At 46.7% G+C, this 20,564-nt stretch overlaps 8 protein-coding genes across 8 annotated transcripts; 3 read left to right on the forward strand and 5 right to left on the reverse strand.

Moving 5' to 3' along the window:
* Positions 1-2,039: 2,039 nt before the first annotated feature.
* BDR25DRAFT_124370 (uncharacterized protein) lies at positions 2,040-3,494 on the reverse strand. The gene is made up of 2 exons (XM_033683751.1): positions 3,240-3,494; positions 2,040-3,179 (listed from the first exon to the last, which is right to left on the reverse strand). Exons 1-2 carry the CDS (start codon positions 3,250-3,252, stop codon positions 2,281-2,283), a joined length of 912 nt encoding a protein of 303 aa, XP_033550508.1. The 5' UTR covers positions 3,253-3,494; the 3' UTR covers positions 2,040-2,280.
* A 132-nt stretch (positions 3,495-3,626) lies between these two features.
* On the reverse strand, positions 3,627-5,297 carry BDR25DRAFT_301844 (uncharacterized protein). The gene has a single exon (XM_033689663.1). It carries the CDS (start codon positions 5,208-5,210, stop codon positions 3,738-3,740), a length of 1,473 nt encoding a protein of 490 aa, XP_033550509.1. The 5' UTR covers positions 5,211-5,297; the 3' UTR covers positions 3,627-3,737.
* Positions 5,298-6,228: 931 nt separating this feature from the next.
* On the forward strand, positions 6,229-7,952 carry BDR25DRAFT_340991 (uncharacterized protein; the record flags this gene model as incomplete). Its single annotated transcript, XM_033693564.1, has 5 exons — positions 6,229-6,285; positions 6,335-6,360; positions 6,416-7,173; positions 7,207-7,292; positions 7,354-7,952. The coding sequence occupies 5 exons, from the start codon at positions 6,229-6,231 to the stop codon at positions 7,900-7,902; spliced, it is 1,476 nt and encodes a 491-aa protein (XP_033550510.1). The 3' UTR covers positions 7,903-7,952.
* A 5-nt stretch (positions 7,953-7,957) lies between these two features.
* BDR25DRAFT_352160 (uncharacterized protein) lies at positions 7,958-9,192 on the forward strand (the record flags this gene model as incomplete). The annotated part of the gene is made up of 8 exons (XM_033694983.1): positions 7,958-8,072; positions 8,107-8,165; positions 8,243-8,322; positions 8,370-8,489; positions 8,541-8,657; positions 8,708-8,806; positions 8,858-9,012; positions 9,053-9,192. The coding sequence occupies 8 exons, from the start codon at positions 7,958-7,960 to the stop codon at positions 9,190-9,192; spliced, it is 885 nt and encodes a 294-aa protein (XP_033550511.1).
* Positions 9,193-9,218: 26 nt separating this feature from the next.
* Positions 9,219-12,629, forward strand: BDR25DRAFT_352161 (uncharacterized protein; the record flags this gene model as incomplete). The annotated part of the gene is made up of 16 exons (XM_033694984.1): positions 9,219-9,387; positions 9,417-9,607; positions 9,646-9,696; positions 9,752-9,837; positions 9,892-10,083; positions 10,136-10,255; positions 10,287-10,328; positions 10,985-11,101; positions 11,156-11,401; positions 11,449-11,532; positions 11,624-11,660; positions 11,695-11,850; positions 11,888-11,982; positions 12,072-12,120; positions 12,205-12,311; positions 12,443-12,629. 16 exons carry the CDS (start codon positions 9,219-9,221, stop codon positions 12,627-12,629), a joined length of 1,929 nt encoding a protein of 642 aa, XP_033550512.1.
* Positions 12,630-13,000: 371 nt separating this feature from the next.
* BDR25DRAFT_332525 (uncharacterized protein) lies at positions 13,001-15,828 on the reverse strand. Its single transcript, XM_033692757.1, has 3 exons — positions 15,657-15,828; positions 13,462-15,604; positions 13,001-13,413 (listed from the first exon to the last, which is right to left on the reverse strand). The coding sequence occupies exons 1-3, from the start codon at positions 15,718-15,720 to the stop codon at positions 13,329-13,331; spliced, it is 2,292 nt and encodes a 763-aa protein (XP_033550513.1). The 5' UTR covers positions 15,721-15,828; the 3' UTR covers positions 13,001-13,328.
* A 2,701-nt stretch (positions 15,829-18,529) lies between these two features.
* BDR25DRAFT_216834 (uncharacterized protein) lies at positions 18,530-18,814 on the reverse strand (the record flags this gene model as incomplete). The annotated part of the gene is made up of 1 exon (XM_033684886.1): positions 18,530-18,814. One exon carries the CDS (start codon positions 18,812-18,814, stop codon positions 18,530-18,532), a length of 285 nt encoding a protein of 94 aa, XP_033550514.1.
* Positions 18,815-19,465: 651 nt separating this feature from the next.
* On the reverse strand, positions 19,466-20,490 carry BDR25DRAFT_256492 (uncharacterized protein). Its single transcript, XM_033686413.1, has 3 exons — positions 20,298-20,490; positions 19,943-20,237; positions 19,466-19,882 (listed from the first exon to the last, which is right to left on the reverse strand). The coding sequence occupies exons 1-3, from the start codon at positions 20,374-20,376 to the stop codon at positions 19,780-19,782; spliced, it is 477 nt and encodes a 158-aa protein (XP_033550515.1). The 5' UTR covers positions 20,377-20,490; the 3' UTR covers positions 19,466-19,779.
* Between the last annotated feature and the right edge of the window lie 74 nt (positions 20,491-20,564).

Here is a 20,564-nt window from a genome sequence, read left to right on the forward strand (position 1 = left end):
ATAACTAACTTATACTCGAATCATGAGCTTTCCATGTAGCGCCCGTCTACTACGTGTTCCTCTGTCCCTGTAGGGCATAAAACCACTTGTAGCAGCTTGCCTTGACATCATCGCCTAATACTATCATATTATATGGACTGTGGTTGCTGAGCACCACAATCTCCGGCTCGGCCTTCTTCACAATACCCGGGTTTTCTGCCTGAATGCGCTTGATCGCAGCGACGGATGTCTGAGTTCACTTGGCGGTCGGAAATTTCCTCGCCTAATTTGGTACTATAGCAGATGAGGCTTAAGCCAGGGACGGGCATTGGAGGCAGGAAATATGGCGTGTCTTGACCGAGATTGTTGACAGTTAGGTCTGTGGGCAACCCGTATTCTTGACGACACTCGTCCAGTATCCTGCGTTCGTAAACTTCTTGAATAAGGCGCGTTCGGTTGCGCTGAGATCGAAAGAATCGAGGGCTTCGGGTTTTGGCTGGATAGTGATCAGAAGCTTCTTCGCAATGATGAGTTTTGTGCTGCTTGGAGTCTTGACGCAAATCCTGACAGGGGAGTTTCCATTTCCTTGGCCCAGCTGTTGAACGTCTGAGGAGAGTAGAAGAGAGTTGCTGCCTAGCAGCTTGATCTCGCCCTTATTGTACAGCTCGTTTTTGTTGTGGCGTATAGTCATCAACAATCCCGTCTGGAGACTCTGCATCAGGCTTAATCCGATAGCCTTCATAACCTGCAACGTTGGGATAGATAGAATATCACCCAGAGTAGAAGTAAGCAGGGAAATTTGGTAAACAGCAGGCTCGATATGATACTTTGTGATAAAGCCGCCAAACGGTAAGTGAAGATCCTCGGGCACGAGTTCCAGCAGAAAGAACGCGTCATTAAGAGTCGGATACTTGAGCAGCTGCTGTGTATAGGCGCCAAAAGTATTTTCAGAGCAGCTGGATCAATAGTCGGAAGACCTGTAATCTGCTTGCTAGTACGAAAGTTGATATTCAGCTGCGGAGTTGGTGGAAAAGCGAATTTCGTGAGTCTAAGACGGAATAATGTGAAGAAGTTGCGTACGAGGTCATTGGCCGTGGAACACAATTACGCCAATATCGATGGGTATTCTAGTGGTGGGGTCAATTTAGGTTTCGGTATGCCCGCCATTGCAATTCTTATACGAAGGTTAAGAAAGACCTGGCGCTCAAAATGGACATGGATTACTTTCTGCTCAATGACGATGATGCTCTTACCCTGGTCTTTGAGCCGATTCGCTGCGTACATGCTGGTAGCGCCCCCTCCGGCCACCGCGATGTCTTTTCGAATGATGTCGTCGGTCTAAAGTGGTTGGTTTCGAGATTTGGTTCCGCATTTGATGAAGCAACAAAGGAACTGATTGCACCTACTTCCAGGAATGCAGATAAGTGAAGAAGGAAATACTTGTTAGATAAATACTTAAGAGGATGAATTGTGATTGGAGAATATAAAATGAGGAGGGGAGTAGGGGATATCTTCTCAGCCGTGACGCTCACGTGTGGAGGCGGTTGAGGAGTGCAAGGAGAACCTTCAGTCCCTACTACCCTGGGGCACATGAATTCATGCCTAGAATGCGCCGTTCACTGGAAGAGGTAACATGTCATCGATGGGCAAAGGAGTTAGATTCACCTCGGCATGCTTTAGGAGGTGGCAGGCAGACATGCCACAGAACGTGAAGGCGCTTGGAAAGATGAGTATCGCGATCTTGATTGGTTAGGAAGTGATGTAAATCTTGCGGAGTAGGTGGCTGGTTTTCAGAATCAAAATTAGTGAAATTGAACATAGTATTGGGTTGCCTGAGAACGACGATACATCGGTGCCTAGTATGTAGATCATCTGTCTTTTCAGGTCCTGTGGCCGGTAGTGATGGTATGAAACAATTAGGGGCTGTGAACTGAACCTCAGCTCGCGCAACTAAACATGCTCCCTTTTAGCTCCATATGTATGTTTGTTTGATTTGTTGTTGCTTGTGAAGGCGTTTGGTGTTGACAGATAATTTTTTTTGTTTATTTAGCTATGGGCTTTGAGAATTTGCTAAGCGTGTGTCATACAACCTTAAAAGCAAAGAAGAAAGTAGACATTCAGATTTATTAGACCCCGTGCATTCGTCTCCCCGCCAGCTCTCCTTGCTAAGGTCCTTCTCTTCCTGGCCTTTAATACAGTGTGCTTGGGGGTATCTGTTCCGTAACTGGTCTATTGTAGTACCCGGGCATAGGCGGATATCCTTGAGGTGGTGTAACTTTAGGATATCGATAGGCGTGTGCATTAAACAACTCCTTCTGACCAGTAGGCGCGGCAGGAGGAGGCACGCCTGGAGATTGATGTCATTTTCCTCGACGACAAAAGACCAGACAGAGTAGTGCTACAGCAGAGATCACGGCCAATGGCCCGGCCACTGCGCTTGCGAACCAAACTTTTGGGCGTAAATATTGCTGGGCGACAGTTGTGGTAAATGGAGCACAGGCCTGGTGGCATAGTCGATGATAAAGGACTAGAAATTTGCTGACATAAGGATCCAGGTGCGGCCGTAATAGCCGCAAAGCCTGTCTGGATTGGGCTGACTTTTGAGGTCGACGCCAAATGCGAGTTTCTGGCTGGGTTGTTCACAACGAAGGCAGTATCCACAACAAAATATTGCATCATTAGTCCCGACATCCATATGGTGGGTTTGAAGTAGCAGTTGTTATACCCGTGTTTCATGAAGGCCTTGTAAGACACGCCTGCACATGTGGACATATACGTCGCGTATTGACCAATACAGTCTTTGAAGGATACAGAATGGGTACGAATCGAGTCAATGTAAGTAGGCTTGGCTGCAGGAGGTATCAAAATCCACCCCTTTGGATGAATATCCGTTGTGCAAGGTACCACAGTCTTCTTCAACATCGGTAGGACACCCTGCCACTGCACTATGATAATGCCTTGATTCTGGAGTCTCTCTGTGTCCGCACTCTTGAGCCAACAATTTTCATTTGCGGAATCAAAGGCGACGCATGGTGGATGGAATGATGCACACTTGTCGATGCATTGGAGGAGGCAATCTGCAGGGACCCTCGTCTTATCTGCAAACGGCCGGTTAATGCCGCATGCAATGTCAAACTTTCGAGACGTTCTAGTTTGTGGTTGGGACAACGAGAGCGATCGTTTGCGCGCGCTATTAGATTCTTGTAGACGCTATCAGTGACTGAGAAGGCCCCGAGGTATGTGAAAGCGAGATTACTTACGTTTAGTTGTCATGGTAATTCAGATTTCCGTCGACGCGGCAGTCTATTGTGACAGTACGAAGCTGGACGTTAAGTAGACGGACGGTTTTCGCAACTGGAAAACGGAGTTGGTGGTGCAGATTGCAATAGCTTGTTGACGGGGCGGCCCAGACCATGGGGATACGTTCTGATTGAGCGCTACAGCCTCGCTGTCAGTGTGATTGTTTCGTGTGGAACATCCTGTTCGGTTGCCGGATTTATCAAATCTGCTTTGATATGCTTAACGGTAGATTCAGGACCAATAAAATCCAAGAGTTACCGAAAACCTGGCGCATTTCCTCGTGATCATTCGAGATGTTTTGGATGTCGACCGAGGTAAACAATAACGCCAAAATGCCTGATGGATATTGATACGACTTGGGGGGGGAAGCTATATGATAGGAGGGTGAGGGAAATCCAAATCACAAATGGAAATGCGTGTCTGACTAAGAGTCGGATTGGAACAACATTGGGAACGTTTCAATTCTGTTGGCCCTTGCACCTTTGTTGTTGTGCCCACTTCTCAAACTTATCTTTCCTCCACCCGCTGCTCCACGTTCGTGTCTGTTTCTTGCCGTCCACAACGACGTCTTGAGGGTCAATCGGACCACCTAGCCTCATACTGCTGCTTAAATGGCATTTTGTAGATGGGTTTTCATTGTAGTTTGGCGTCGGTAAAGAGGAGTACGAAAATTGCACGCAGTGGTCGTTGTTGTAGCATGAATCGCGGCAAGCCTCCCAGGAGTCTTCCCCACTGCTTGCTTTCCCGTCCTCGTCACGGTGTATATGTCGATGCGTGCGCTCGGCGGCTTGCTTGTGGTGTTGGGTCCCCTCGAACAGAATGTTCCATTTCGCATTCTCCGGTCCAGATGACAAATTGTCCCAATTGTCCCGGGCGTTCAACATATCCTCTGGCTGGATGAAACTCTTCCACAACACTTCGAACGTCATTGGTTCGCGTACGTGATTATACTCCTCTCGGTCTCGTTCGAGACGCCATATGTCGCTAGCGAGTTCAGCGGGAACAGAGTGCAGAGCAATGACAGGCTCGCACCACATCCCGGGGCCGTAAGGGATGGTGCCGGGATGAAGACCCGAAATCCCCCTTGTAAAGGAGCTGTTGAGACTGAGGCTGATTTCCGAGGACAGGGCCGAGGAGAGGACTTCAAATCCAGAAGCGTGGTTAGCGATGCGTGAGTCCCAGTCTGGAACTACCATCTCGCGCTCCACAAGGAGCTCCTGCATGGCCTTGAGGGAAAGCACAAACATGGTACCTCCGAGCGCAAACGGGGCAAAAGAAGTCTTATCGGGAGGATTTCCAAGGAAATATGGTTCAGTAGCATCATAATGCCCCAACCACGACATGAGATTGGACCTGAATAGGTATGTGTCTGTGTCGACAAACACATACCAGCTCCTGTCTGGCCTGAGTTCCCATGTTTTCCCAACCATCCGCAACCACTTATATTTATCCAGCTTGTCCCTGATCTCCATCTCCTTCTGTGGGTCCACCTCCTGCAAAGTTCTCAGTTCTCTACCTGCGCGGGCGAAATCGATTTGTTGGTGGTAGCGATAAAAGTCTTCGCTCGATTCCACAATGTGGGTATTAAATTTGTTTAGCACATCCTCGACATGAAAAGCACCAATATCCATCTCAAGGTCGCTCATTAAGAGAAGTGTGTCGTGATATATCGGCTTTGTGAGGACGAGCATGGGGGGCAGTTTCGAGTAGGCATCAGTAGCAGTCGTCTTGATGGACACGACGACCTGATCGATAGGCACGCTATGAGGGCTATGGGACGTGGATAGTTTTCGGTGCTGGCCATCTGGAGGGAGTTCGTCGTCGTCATATTCGCGAGGGAAGCCGCTGATCCAACAGAAGGCATAGAAGGCGGCCGCGAAGGCGATGACGCGGGGAATGAGATGGATACGAGCTTTGCGGGTCGAGAGCATTATTATGGTGGGTTATTTTGAGGCATCTGGATGTTTGTATCAGGCGTAAAGATTGGTGAGCACTCGAATTGCGCTCGTCGATTTGCGGGGTAGAGAAAGGGAATCGAGCGTCTCGAGGATGGTGTCAGGGGAAAGCTGAGCCCCTGGAATTGGTGCGACCATGTCCGGGTGCGCAGCAAGGAATACGCGAACTCGACGGGGCCATGGCCATGGTTATGGCCAAAATATTGAGAACACTGTCAAAACAGGAAAACATTCCCAGGAAAGATGGAGTTTAGACGGACAAGTCCTGCGTGCACAACACAATCGAAGGTCATTAAATTTGATGTCCTTGGACGATCCGCCTTGGCAGCGACACAGTGGTTGACGCGATTCAGCCACGGCGCGGCATCCCGAACGAAGGGTGCGGAACAGTCTCTTTCCTTGAGCGACCTCGATCCGCTTCTCAACACCTACATCCCTATCTTCAGCCTTGTGTCGTGAAGCCTGAATATTCTCTTCTTGACCAGCTAATCATCTTGCGCATCATACACACCTCCCATCCATCCCTTGATTTGACCCTGGCCATGGAATGAGCGATGCCTTGGAAGCCTTCAGGCCTGATTCACACCCGACTCATTGTCCTGTTCTGGGAAATGGCGATTCAATCTGCATTCCCTGAGAGGTTTCAATATCTCTACCCAGACCGAAGGCCAAGCTTTTCCCTTTCCGGTGCAGATGTTGCGAAGCATGTCATCAACGCTAACGACGTGGCGAAGTGATCTTCAAAGCTTAGCCACAACCTCCAAATCCCAGCGGGAAGCCTTGCTGAGATGGCCCTCAGCTGTGGGAATCGTCCCTTAATTCGTTAAAGTGCGCAGACACGTCTTTCCAGGATGCAGAGCAGACTCCTGCTTAAAAGCCAGCATCGGTTGCATGCTAAGGAGTTCATCTAGATCTTGCCCTCGCTACATTAACACTGCATTGGGAATCCTACGCCTCCATTGTCGACCTCCGCCCAGGTACTTTGTACCCAAACATGACAGGAGTGGTTACGAGCAATCGATGTGGAACCTGTCGTAAGCGAAAGGTCAAGGTGCCATCGCCCACACCTCTCGATACGGATTGAGAAATAACCGTTTCAGTGTGATGAAGCTAAGCCTGTCTGCGGGTATGTCTTGTAAATGCATGGTGAGAAACGTTGAATGCAGCTAAATTTTGTAAAGACCGTGTCGGAAAGGCAACCGAGAGTGCGAAGAGCCAATTTCGAAGCTGAAGTTCACTCGGCCTAAGGAAATCCCCATCAATCTTGTTTTCAGACCTCCCGCAGACAAACCTCGCCCTGTTTTAGATCCTTGTAGCCACGTTGCTGTTGTTAAACTGTCGTCCACGGAGGATGGCGGATCATTCTCAACGCTGCGCGTCGCTCGTACTAGAAGGAAGGCGATTCAGCGGCACCAGCAAGATGGTGACTGCTGGCCTCTGGCAATGGCTCAGGACCCTCCACTTTCTCCCACTGAATCGCTTCAGCTCATCCTAATAGAATCATTCGGTTCTACTCAACCTGGCCTCAGTCTTGCATGTGCTGTGGAATGCATATCTAGTATTCCTCGGCGGCTTGGCCACTCTACCCCTTTAGATGACGCGGTTACTTGCTTGATCGAGCGGCGATCATGTTTGGCCCGGAAAGAGTACATGCCCAGCCAGTTCCAATCAAAGCTCTATGTCAGGGCAATACGCAGCCTGCGGGCCGCTATCGCAGATCCTGTTGAAGGGTATTCAGACAACACACTGTGCGCTGTCATCCTTTTAGGTCAAGTCGAAGTCCTGGGGGGCGGTAACTCTGAAGGACACAATTATGTGGCGCATGCGGGAGGCGCATCGAAATTGATACAGCTGCGAGGTCCTAGTCGCCACCAGTCTTGCTTCTCCCGACTTCTCCTCGCAGATCAGAGAGGGGCAACGGCAAGTTTACCCGGTCTTTGTAGAGTTCAAAGTTGAGTACTGACGAATGTAGATTATGAGCTCTGTAATCAGCGGAGAGGACTGCTTCTTGAATTCACCGTCCTGGTCGGCAATCCAGTTTTCGGACCTGCACTGCTTGTCTGACCAGGTAGAGGACGATCTCGAACGTCAGCTAGCTGCTTTGCCTTCGTTTCTCAAGAAACTGCGACAAGAAAATCAATCGCCTGGCTCGCGCAACCGTGCCGATCTCCTTCGAGAGGCACAGAAACTACGACGAGCCCTGCAAATGCCCTCGGAATTTGTCATTGCAGCTTTCGAGAATGGTGTCGATGTTATTGAAGTACCCTCGATACGTGGCGACCGACTTGTCCCTGTTGTGTACGAATACTCATCGCGGGCACTAGCCAATGCCTGTGTTATGTACTGGGCAAGCCTCCTCATGCTCGACACCATTATCGCTCAGCTACTCCCCCTAACGTCTCCCCAAACCACTATCCAAGCTCTTCGTAACCAATGCGATTGTGCTAGGCAGAAGATTCTGATGTCATATGAATATGCCGAGCGCTTTAAACCGTTGGGATCGATGTTTATCGCCTGGCCGCTAATCATGTCTTGGAAAGACGCTTCGCCAGATGAGAGGGAGTGGATTTTCAGTGGACTTGCGACGCTGGGTGAACATTGCTATGCTACAAGGAGGGGGTGGAGCGAGATCGGCTTAGTGTATTCGACGAAATACTTCTTCGGATAGCCGATTGAGGCGCCTAGGTGTGCATATAGGAAGCTGACGCTAGAAACAAGCAAGGATGCACTTTACAACGAGAATGATTGCTAATGGGCTACTGACGGATGGCACTACCCTGACGGGTGAAGCTGTTTTGGTAAAATTGGCGACTATTTTCGCCATCTTTTACCATGTTTGTCGGCGGATTGCTGGCAATCCATGACATAAAAGCAAGCGTCTTCATTCTGAGGTCTATCATTGGTGTCGTAATTCTCGGTGCACTCTGTTTGGTATGTTTGTAAATGAATAATCGCTCCAAACATGGCTTTGACGTGGCGCTCTTCCTGACCTCATCTACTCCTCTAAGAACAATTATTTGATGCTTCATTCCCTTCTTGTTTCCGTCTCTCACATGACGAACGTTATCTTCTATCTTGATTATGCATAGTGCAAAACTTTATCTTATCAACCAACTTGATCTCTCGCGTAAACAGCCCTTTTCTAGGTTATGATTGTACTGGATATTGCCGGCCCTTCCCCTTTAGATATGGCGACATCTTTTCCCCTATAACCGTACCATCCGGTGCTCTTCCTATCGAGGGCCGTTCGAATTAGTGGATATGCTCTGTGAGGAATGGAGTAATAGAGTAAAACGGGAAGGCAAGCGGCTCGAGGGTAGGCTCATTGGGGGGGACCTGCTTTGTTATTCCATCATATCGCGTCGCCCGACACGCATCCGAGAGGCGACAGTCTATTTCAGATGGTTTTCGATACGCCGATTTGTCCAGCGGAGAAGAGAAGGAAGAAAAGCAGGTTGCTCGGAGGTGTGAAGGGGTAGCTTCCTGTTATCCTGTCCGTGCTATCGCATCGCATCGCCCATCATTCATCTAGGTGATGGCCTTTTGCTTGGGAATATGTCCAAAATCGCGGAGTCCGAGGAGAGGATTGCAGGTAGTAAAAAATCTGCACCGCGGTAGGATAGGAACGCGAAAGGCGAGAGTGAAGGTAATCGCACTGTAGTGTTCATATGCAATGATGCTCTACCAATTCGAGAGATAGCAGGCTCTTGTGCCAGACTTCTGTGGTGTTTGCATGAATGTTTGTTTGCTCTCATTCACTTGATACAAACAGCGTATTGTACGAATGGATAGACTGATGATGATATTATTGGCTACAGTCCTTCTGACTTGGTCTACGGTTTTGATTACTTTGAATCTATCTTTTGAATTTGATCTTCACTCTCTCATCCTCTGCTGCATTCTTCGATATCAGAAATTTAGCGCACCCATTGCCCCTTCACTCCGGAACTTGACTTAGTCATATGGATAAAATTTACTCTAGGCATGCTTGAAGAAGACGAAGCCGAAGTCACAGGGTTCAATGGGCCATGGAAGAGGGGGCAGAGGAAATCGTCGTCAGGGTCGAAAGAGATGGAGGGGTTTCGCAGAAGCTGCGAAGCGTTTACAAATGTGGTCAGTGCAGGAAAAGGCACTGGAGATAGATTGGATTATGGTGTGTTTAAATTCGCTATTGAATACTAGCGGACTGCATAGAGTCTAGAGAAGAATTCTTGCCGAGGGTAATTAGCAGGGTAGGTCTTTATTGCTGTTCGTTATCTCGTCGTCTACGTCTTGATAAAGGAGAGGATGGACTTGCTGCTCTCCACTGTCCACTGCTTATTGTGAGGAGCTCACTAAATGGCGGCACTTCTGTTCCCAAAACCTTTTGCACAGTCAGTGCCTGTCACCTGCTCAGGCGAATGTGCACAAGAAACGGAAATTGAGTGGGGCAGGCAGCCCAACGATTTCCTGCTTTGTTAAAGTGAAAACCTAACCCTTCGGCGAAAAATACCTCTCCATGATGACAAATTCTTTAGGCCGTCCTTCTCTGCACTTCTGACGGCGGCCGATCACATCAATCCTGCCTCCGTTTCCGCACACGTAACACTTCTCCTACGCGAAGGTGCTCAGTAAGAACTAGCTTGGTGTCAAGCTAAGACGCCGTCTCTCCTGCAAGACTTCCTTTACAGTCGAACAAAGAACAATCCATCTCTACACGCGTTGTCCAGCAGATAAACTCCCAATCTAGGCATGTCCCCGGAACAGCCCTACTCACACGAGCCAGGACTCCTGTCGCTTTGCCATTACCAAAAACCTGCGGACGACGGATTCAAACGTCTGATGCAACTGATCGACTGAAGGCCTTGGCGTCAAAGCACAGCATCGATACTAGCCAATTATTCAGAGATCTGCGCGCATAGAACCAATGACGTCCAAAGCCCACAGCAAACTTTGTGGAGCGATAGCGAGTCACCAAGGACAACCAGGAGATCTCATAGATATTGGAAATTTGAGCTATTTGCGACATATATAAGCTGGGAGTCAATATGCAAGAGGGGGGCGTGATGAAAGCGCACAGCGTGGCCAACAGTCCGTAGTACGTAACGTAACTACGTGAACGTAGTAATCACGTGAGGAGTACAAAAGTAGTTAAAATGTGAGACGTAACTTTTATACAGTGAATTGCCAAGTACGTCCTGTAGTACAGGTTAGAGAGGTCATATTTTAGGAGATTTCCCTCCTGTTTTTAGACCCTATTAGCCACTGCGTTAGAAGCTTTGTTTAAGGTCGCGTTTTAAAGTAATAATTATAAAAATAGTTAACTTTTGCCCTAGAAAAGCTTCTTATTTTATACCTGCCTATTTGCTAACCTATTGCCTATCTTATTAATTGTTATAATAAGCTAGATGTCTTAATTCCTCTATTACAGCAGGCGTACAGCCTTATCCTAATCCTCCTGCTTATTAGAGTCGTCCTAACAAGCTAGAGACAGAGGGCAATAAGAAGGAGGAGGGGACTTTATCTAGGCTAAAAAGCTTCTCCTAGAACAATTTTAACCTAGACTAACAAAACTTCTTGCAAAAAGTACAAAAGTATAAGGATTTTAAGAAGTTACTATTATGTTACGTACTTGCTAATTAATTCACTGCTTATGTACAAAAGTACTACTAAATTAAGAAGTTACTGGCAGAAAAAAGCTCAAACGTAACGTACTACGTACTGTTGGCCACGCTGAAAGCGCACTGGATTTAATGGCACATCGAGTTCAGAGTCTACGAGTGGAAAGTCACCTTGAGGACGCACCTAAGTAATAGAACAGGTAGTCAGCGTAGTAGTTGGGCCTCTGAGGCTGCTGGTCTGCGGATGGTTTTGAAAATTGAGAAAAGGTATGTTTACATCATCCTTCAGCTAAACTGACTTACAGATATTGAATGTTCTAGATATCTATTTGCAGCAGTCACGCATGGCCCACACGATAGTCACATGTTGCCAAGACTTAACCCTTTTCTTGCATATATAGACCTTGAGGTACACTCCCTTCGCAATAAACTCAGCTCTCCATCTCTGCGGCTATCAAAAGCTTCTCTAAAAGCTTCACGTTATCACACATCGGGGATGGGGGATAGTAGACTTCAGAAATCTCGCATGAGTCTAAGGACAGCAGATACTCTCGTGTTTATTGCCGTGTTTCAATAGAGGAGCTGCTGGAATAAAAGTAGAGTGGCAGATCTAGATACCATGCAACATTACTCTCCTTGAAATGGTCGGGTGACACATTTATCCCCGTGATTGCCCAAGCCATAATTGGTACAACTAAGTGGTTGTAATTATTAACCTGGAGGTATACAATCACGATCTTCACTCATAATATTTTAGAGGCAAAAGTTCGGATCATGCCTCATTGTCAGTAGGTATTTTAATCCGGACGAAGTGCTTGGGAAGTTGGTCTTAAGACTTAGGATGCAACACCATAGAGTAGCTGAGAGATATCCTGATGATTTATCCTATCAAGTTTTCAAAATATCATTATCAGGATCTGGCTGTGTTTCTAATCCCAACAACCCCGAAACAAATACCAACAACACGCCAAATTCATGATCTTTCCATCGCAACCTTTCAAACTCCGAGACGGACAGTAGAATGGATATGAATCCGAAAGGCGCTAATTGTAGAACACAATGCAGATATATGAGGTATACATGTGCTCTTGTACCGCCCCTCCCGGGGTAGCGAGTCACCCATCATTCCGAGACGCATCTGAGGGCTAGTATCTTAAGTCTTTTCTTTTTAAGTCTATCGAGTTATAGATAATATATTATTACGTTTAGATATGTCTTCTTAGAAACCAATCTGTAGCGGGAAAAATACGGCAGTATTGGTCATGCTGCTAGTCATTCTTTTCATAGTATCTAGATACGCTTTAGCTCTGCACCCCCGCTCTATTACAGCCTTTAAATATATCTTTATATTTCAGAGAATTAATATATAGGTGAAGAGAGACCGTACTAAGCTTTGGAGGCCCTTGGCTTCTAATAACATGCACTCTATGCTTCTCCAAGAGAAGGAGTATATTGTGGCTCTTAGCATAAAGAATTTGTGCGCTTATGTAGGTATGTACTGTATTCTATACTAATAAACTTTAACTGTGGTGTTCTTCTTAAAAGCTTTAATGACTATCACTTGATGTCTATTTTTACAGTGAGGCTGCGCCATTCATTGTTGTGTAGAGTAACATTGTTATTGTCTGGTCATATTACCACCACATTCGCTATTATGGACCCAGCTAGGCCTCTACTCAACCAAGCCAACTTTCTGCTGACGCCTACAGAATTCGCCACTTTACAACCTGATGGCCAGAGCGGGTCGGCCGCCCTCCCTACTAGCGTCATTGAGGTGTTCATCTGCGTCCAATAACACCTAGACACTGAGCATGGCAAATCCCTAAAGAAGTGGTTCTATTATTTATCATCTTATCACTGATATGGAGCTTTTCCCAAGCTTCACAGTTGTAAATTACATTACTACATATACATGCTTATCCCAACTATCCACGAAATAGAACTACAAAGAAAAAAGACAAGGAAATAATTATTGCCTTAGTAGAAACTTTCTAACTTAAGTTCTCTTGTCCAGCTCACATTGCACATCTATAGCTTTCTAGATCCAATGTCGATTCTGATTGTTTTCGATAACACGGCCGATACCCTGACTCCCTGAGGGTAGCCCCACTAGGTTCTCCAAAGTACTTGTTATCCAAGCTCCCTCTAAGCTCGAAGCCACGCCTTGATATATAGGATTTTAAGGATTCCGTGAAACTATGCATTATATTTGAAACTAATGATGCATTAGACGCATTAATAACGAGAGCGCCAATTTGAGTGTGGCGATAAAAACCATTAGCAGTAAATGATATACAAAAGAGTGCTTTGCTGATACTGAGGGTCTGCAGGCACTCGCCACTGTTTGCATCCTAGACACGAGCCGGGTTGATCGTAGGGTAAAGTCATCGATTTGTCCTCACTAAAACACGCAGGAATGCGGTTAAGATAGTACTAGACATACTGTATGATAAGGTGCTCTAGCCACTTGTGAGCTATGTACATTTATGTACATTTATAAAGTAGCTCCAAACGTAGCGCCTCCCAATGAGAAGGCAATCCAGACAGCCGCGAGGACCCCAAGCTTAGGGGGACAGAACCTGAATCTAGTTAGCTAACATGGGACAAGTATGCGCATGGGTACGTACTCTTCCGAACTGAGACCAACAAATCCACCCCAAAAGAGCCATTGCGCAACCCAAAGAAGGGGCATGCTTATGGTCGTGACCGCATATAGATTCGCAAATGCTTTCCGGGAAACTCGGCTATTTTGGCTTTGAACAGGGAGAGTCCCATACACCGTGTAATTTCCCCTCTCGCTACTGATCAAAAATGTTTCTTCTGAATCCCTACTCTTGTCCTCCCAATAATGTACCCAATTCTTCTCCCCTAACCATGAGAAATGCTCATTCAACTGGGCCATCACCTTCTCCGCAATGTTAGATATTGTCTGCTTGCTTCTCTGCCGCTTTAGCAAATCAAAGCTTCCAGATCCAGTCACCCTATTCATCTTGCGTGTAGCTTGCAAAAACCGAACGAACGCCACGCTAATGGTGATAAGCCACAGGAGTGCTCCAGCATACATGATTTTTGCCGATCTTCCTCTCTCTGCGCTTTCCAACCCTCCAAGGTAGAAGTTGTGTTCTCGGCCATAATTGACGGTTATAATCATGTAATATGATGAAAAACCCTGGAGGATCATTTCTACAAAGAAAGAAGACGCGGCTGTGGAGAAATCTATTGCTTCAAAGGGTTGTAAACCAATCAGCAAAGTCGCTAGCCAAGCAAGCCGAGGCATTGAGCACCAGAGGAGCATCAGCTGAATAACCGGAACGTCCTCATAACCAAGGGTTTTCTGGACAAGAAACGCATTGAACCAGTTTGCAAGCAGTTGGAGAACTGCAATTAAAATCCCTCTGGAAAACCAACACCATTGGTGCGGTTGCCATAGAAAGCCGCGTACGATTCGACGTATTCCAGTTCTCTGACTAAGAAATGCAGCAAGAAAAGTAGCCATATTGACTAGAGCAAAGGTTCCGAGCTTCCACCTATTTGAGGGACATTTTTCTGTTGCCTTGATAGATCCCAAACGGATGATAGGGGGAGTGTTTGACTCGTTGGATGGTTTGATAGTCCATCGCCATGGAATCATGTCGAGGGGGGTAGGTGCAGCTAACTGGCGCCAATTATCTGGCAGACCGTGCCAGTCCCGCATACTGCCACAAAGATCGTGGAGCCACTTTACGAAGTCTATTCGGGTCTCGAAAATCTGGCATGAACCTCCACAGGAATCGTAGCTAATGTTTCGGCAGAAGCAATCCCTGTCTACTGAGCGCTTGAGCACCTTGCAGTAGCCGCTAGAGTCGAGCTCACAAGCATCGGTTGCACATTGGTCGGTAAGCTCGGTCACCTGCTTCGGCATATCTGTGACACACATGGGCCAGTGCCAGTCTTCGGTGGGGATATACGCGAATTCTGTCGTTTTGAGTTTGTCCGTCCAGTTTTTAGGTAGTGATTTCGGCCCACAAGTGGCATTCATCCATAGCCGCTCCCTCGTGGAGTCTATCTGCTCCGGCCCTGAACAGGGGTCCTGTTTCGGATCCATGGTGAAGGTGCTGCAGAAGCATCCTTTATCAAAGTATTCGCCATATCCGATGCTACGCCGGGTGAGATTGTAACCTACAGTTTCGAAACCTAGAGCGGTCATGGACAGTAGGGATTCATTATATTCCCAAGGACGAGCAGCGTTTCCGGTATGTTGGGTAGTGCTCGTGAAGCTACAAGAGGCCATTACATGCTGAAATCGCTCCATCGATAGAGCAGAAATCGAGCTCGTTAGGCATGTTGGTGCCTTGTGAATCACGCTGACGGCCGCATATCCTTCAGTCAGGGAGGCCGGGGAGAGATTTTCCAGCCCGTTCGTGTCGCCGACATCGACAAGCCACGTTCGGCCGGTAACGTTACGAATCCACTGATACAACTGCGCTTTGGCGAGTACTGATCTACCACAGTACGGGAAATAACCTTTGATAACATCAGAGGAGAATCCGGTGCTGAGACAGCTGAGCTGAGTCAACCATTGGTGGTGGGTGCAGATGAATCCAAAGTGCGAGGTGCATAGTTTGCCGGTACATTTCGTCATGGCACTCAACCAGGTGGATTGATCCTGTTGTGCGATGCACTGTGGCATAGGAGCCAAGTCTTCAGGATTGACCCAGCCATTGTAATTGTTTTGGGGGGTCAAGATACGGCCACCCCCGCTAGGGTTAACGCTAGCGGTATTTGGCACTACTTTAGTACTCATGTTACCGTCAATAACAATAAAGTTATTAGGAGGAAATACCTGTCGCAGTTACCCCGTAAACCCTGGCGGTCAACAGCACAAGGCATGTACTGGATATTTTCATCCTTCTAACGGCGTCAAGGCGCCTTGCGCTTCAAAGTAGGGTAAAAGGATAGTCGCTGGGCTCTTTTTTTTTTATTTAGTTGAGGCTTGGTGCTTCTCAGGTGCAGAGATGTTTCTGAGGTGCGGGGTTGTGAACAATCGTTTTCAAGGTCAGGCAATTTTGGTAGCGGATTATCAATTATCCGCAGAGACTAATCAGAGCGTGTGCAACGTGAGTCGGCCGAAAAGCCTCATGATTGATGAGTATTGACGAAGGCTGACCCACATGTGGCACTACTCAGGCTCTGCAAGGGGGCTCGTGTACAGGTCATCTCTCTCCCTGTTATCGCTACTTAGGGGCTAGATTTAATGCTCTTAATTAACGATATTGTCAATTTGAAGTGTGCAATACACTGGAAGGCAGCCTGAACTTGCTCTTTGGTGAGTGAATTCATTGTACGAATTCAGACTCCAAGCTTGAGGACCTCTCAACCTTAAACAAATCGCTGCCCTTCTAGATAGAGTTTCGCTGTTGTTATATACATACTACTTCTTTGTCATATGCCTTGCTGCATTCGGCTGTCCATTCTTTGTCCATTTAAGTTAATTATGGAGGCATCCGGTCAAGCTCGAGCCTGGTTGTTTTCGGCTGATCATTCTTTGTCCATTCTAGTCCCACAAACACGCACCCGGCTAAGATCAAATCTGCTCGTGACAGATTTAATGTTAATTATATAGAAACAGAGACCCACTAGTACTTTGTTTAGCATTCTTCCGCTTGTATTATAGCTATGCAGCGCTCCCTTATATTTATTACAAACTTTGAAAATTTAGATGGATGTGAACCTATGTGGAGCACCAGAGGCATGAGGAACTGGATTGTATTGCTAAAGGAGGGCAACTACGGGTTTATATAGTACTAGATGAACCCATCATGTGACTTAAGGCCACCAATAGCGCTAGGCTGCAGCATGTGGCGTAGCTAGGCAGCAGTGGGTCAAAGGAGTGTTGGTGGCTAGCGCATGGAGAGCTCCGTAACTGCAAACAATAGAGTAAGTTTAGCCTGCTTCTTCTCTGCGTATTAGCAGAATAATTTTTTTTTTAGCTGTTTCTAGAAACAGTCTGCTAATGCAATACTTTGAGATTCTCTATACATAGAATCTTAAGCTTGTTGTGTAGAGCTAAAGTTTTTCTTACCCTATAAGATAAAACTCTATAGTTTATAAAAATAAGAACTATAATGTGAGAGGTATCGAGCAGGAAGCACGAGGCACAGAGGGTGAATGCAGGATAGGGGGGTGTAACGAGAGTAAACCTTAGGGTTGGAGACAGAGGTCCGGAGGCTGAGGAGCCTATATACCCTGTGCTAAGCTCTTAGGGTACTCAGGGGTTGGATAGCCAGAACATAACCGTGACATATTGCTAGTTACTAATTTATAAATCTTTTTAGACTTGTAAGTATCATCTTCTTCTAGTAGAGTTTACTGCTAATGTTGTCTTAATTCTTCTTTATTGCTATACAAATCTTTTTCGCTGTGGCTTATTATACAGGTTTATATTATACATAGAATAACCTCAAAATTTAAGTATGTGATAGCTAGGTGTCATGTAACGGGTGCTCAGATCCATAGGATCATAGGCACGACTATATGCGGTAAACGACAGCCAAAAGGCATATAAAAGTTGAATCAACAAGGATTTAGCTTGCATAGTTGATATTTATGAGTGAGATGGGATGTTCCCCTCTGATGCCGGGTTCCATCCAGATCCTTGATCTGGTCCGCTTGCGGGTCCCTCATAGGCCTAGCCCTTCATATGGCGTGTAACAAACTAGATAACACGTTAAACTTGATAGGGGAATTAATTAACAAATCCGCTAATATAGATTCTAACCTTTACAAATTTCTACCCTCCAAGGGAAAGATTTGTTACTGTTTATATACATGCTACTTCTTTAGCCTATAATATGCTGCATTTAGCTGCCCATTCTTTGTCCATCTAAGTTTAGGATAGACGCACCCAGCTAAGGATGGACGCATCCAGCTTAGCCTGGCTGCTTTTATCTAATTATTCTTTGTCTATTCCAGACCCACAAGCACACGTCCGGCCGAGCTCAAACCCGCTCGTGACAATAGGTAGGTACTTCTTCTTTGCCTAGTAACGTTAAATTATATACACCTCCTAAAATGTCTTACAGGCAATTAAGAACTCATTTATCTATGTTTCACGTACCTACTGCTAAGTACTCTAATTCTTATGGGTATAGTCCTACTATAATTAATCCCAGCAGTGTTTCTTTATAAGAAGATGCTTCTTAGCACCTACATAGTAAAAGTATTTCTTCTTCATAATTGTAGCAAAATGGGTATACTTATAGACCTCTATACCCTTAAAAAGAAGCTATTTTAGTAAGATGGGGTCTTCATAATATTTATTAATTATTATACGGTATATTAAGCGCTGTTACCTTAATGAAATTAATCTACCTTTCCACCACAGCTCTCCTCGCTTAGTTTTCTGGATGACGTTTCTTAAAGGCCCGAGTCCAGTTCTTACTTAGTACAAGAGTGAAGCATGGACCGTTCATACATGACTGTGCGTTTTCTCTAAGAAATTCTGTCGATTTCTATATGAAAACGGACGGACATGTACGAACCGCTCATGCTTTCCTCTTGTAGCTTAAGTGGTCGATCTGTCTTAGGTGGCTAGCTGGTAACGCTGAGGGCTAGTAAAGCTATAAACTTTATCTACACAGGCTGTCCAAGATTAGAATTTTGTAAGAGAAACTTAACAACGGCATCCTATTCCCACAGGGCAAGGTATTGTTGGTTTTAGGCTTTCTCTTCTATCAAGTGACGGCCTCGTGCACGATGGTCGAGGGTAGAGTGGGAGACGTCGACATGATCTGCGAGGGAACGATACAATTTAGGCACGCCAGGTGGAACGCCTTGCGCCAATACCCGACTGGCTTTGTCCTTTGTAGTAATGGCGATGATATGAAGGGAAAGACGAAGAGGTAACCCTTGGGCCACTCCCAGACAGCGCGGGGCAATGCCAGGAAAGTACACGTAGAAACAAGGAAACTGGGCACGTAATCCTAATTGCCCTTGCCTCATGAGCCCAACAATCTTCCGGCCATACTCTCGGTGTAAAGCTTCATTCGTGCTTCGAATTGGCCTCTTGAGAAACTCAAAATGTCGCGTAAGATAGAAACGTTAAAAGCACAAGTATCTGTGAGACGCCACGAAACGGGCTCGTAAGTTTAGATTTACGTCGCAAAGTTGGTAGCGTGATTCGGTCGGACAGAAGGCCATGAAGGTGGGGACCTGGCCTAGCATACTCCACAACAGTAGTTGTGGTTGCGGGCGATTTGGTAGCTTATCAGCTATGCGTTGGAACATTGCATCAAGAGATAGGATAAATTCCAACGGTTCCAGGGGGATAGATTAATCGGTGGCATGCTTTCGTATGGCGCAATACTTGCCGCAACCATTAAAGGGACTGGGCGCCGAACACTCAGGAGAGCAGGATGATTTGAAAGCCTTCCAGGACGTTATTCGATAAGCGGAGACTGTGCAATTATCATCCAGTTAGTTAAAGACACGTGGTGGATCCTGGACACGACCAAGGACCAGTCGCATCGCGTTCATTGAGTGAAGCTAGCCTAGATTTGAAACGCAATCTGTGTAGGATGTTCGGTCCTTGGTAAGGATGTGGACGCACTTGTTGCTGAATCGAATAACATCGAAAGCAAAACTGGGGTGTTTAATCAGTACCTAATAAAGGAAGTGACTATTATGAGCGATTTCGCGGCATCGCGGGTCATTGAACAAGACGAAAATGAGAGAAACAATACTGGCGAAGAGGTTGCCTGTATTCGGAAAAAGTGATAATATTCCATACTTAGATAGGGTATTCCCGCAGAATCCAAAAATGCCAGCCGCTGGTGGACCAATTTAACACCAAAACGAAATATAATGTAGGGTTATAAGGAGTACAGTGAAATAGAGGAAGTCGGGTTGGCCACGTCGGTCAGTAATATCCTTGACATTGATGCTACCCCTGCGCGCAAATCGGGGCCTTAAACACCCTGCATCTCCATCCTCGGGTCATGCTTGGTATCACTTCGAGGTGTTTCGCGGATATGAAGGGCCGCCATAACAGTAGTAGCCACGAACGTGAGCCTGCCATACTTTAGCCTTCTCCTTCCTACTCGAAAACTGACGGGATTGATTAGATCATACCATTCAATCGCCCCGAACACAATAGCAGCAGTGCCAGCACCACATACGCCCGATCGCGAACCACATCCAATATCGCCCCAAAGGGCGGCAACAGCAACCCAACCCGCAAACCAGAAGATCATGGTCACAGCCTCAACCCCGCAGATAACCCACTTGTGGGCCAGTGCGGGGAAGCGCGTGGGGGTGATCACGAGGTATGCGACGGCCAAGAGAGTCCACACGGATGTGAAGAGAAGAAAGTTAACGCTCGATGGAGACCAGTTCCAGTTATAGGGGCCGTTCCACGCATCGACGACTAAGGGCGCGTTAGATATTGATAATTGTACCTACTGAAGGCTGGGGAGAGGAGACTAACCATATGCAGTCAGACCGAGCACGATGATCGTCAAGACACCTTGGACGACGCGAAGAGGGAGGACATATGCGAAGGCCATGGTATCGATGAATGCAAGGCTTAGAGAATACTAGGAGGAAATTGTATGAGGATGCAAAATAGGCAGGTTTGCAGCGGAAAAGTGTGCATGGTGTCGGAGTTAATATATGCTGGCAGTGTCCGCTCAGTAGTGATGGATGATGCTTGCCACGACTATATACGTCATTCAAAGGCTGAAAACAAGACGCG

The sequence above is a fragment of the Lindgomyces ingoldianus genome (assembly GCF_010093535.1).
Source record: "Lindgomyces ingoldianus strain ATCC 200398 unplaced genomic scaffold BDR25scaffold_8, whole genome shotgun sequence".
Lineage (NCBI taxonomy): Eukaryota > Fungi > Ascomycota > Dothideomycetes > Pleosporales > Lindgomycetaceae > Lindgomyces > Lindgomyces ingoldianus.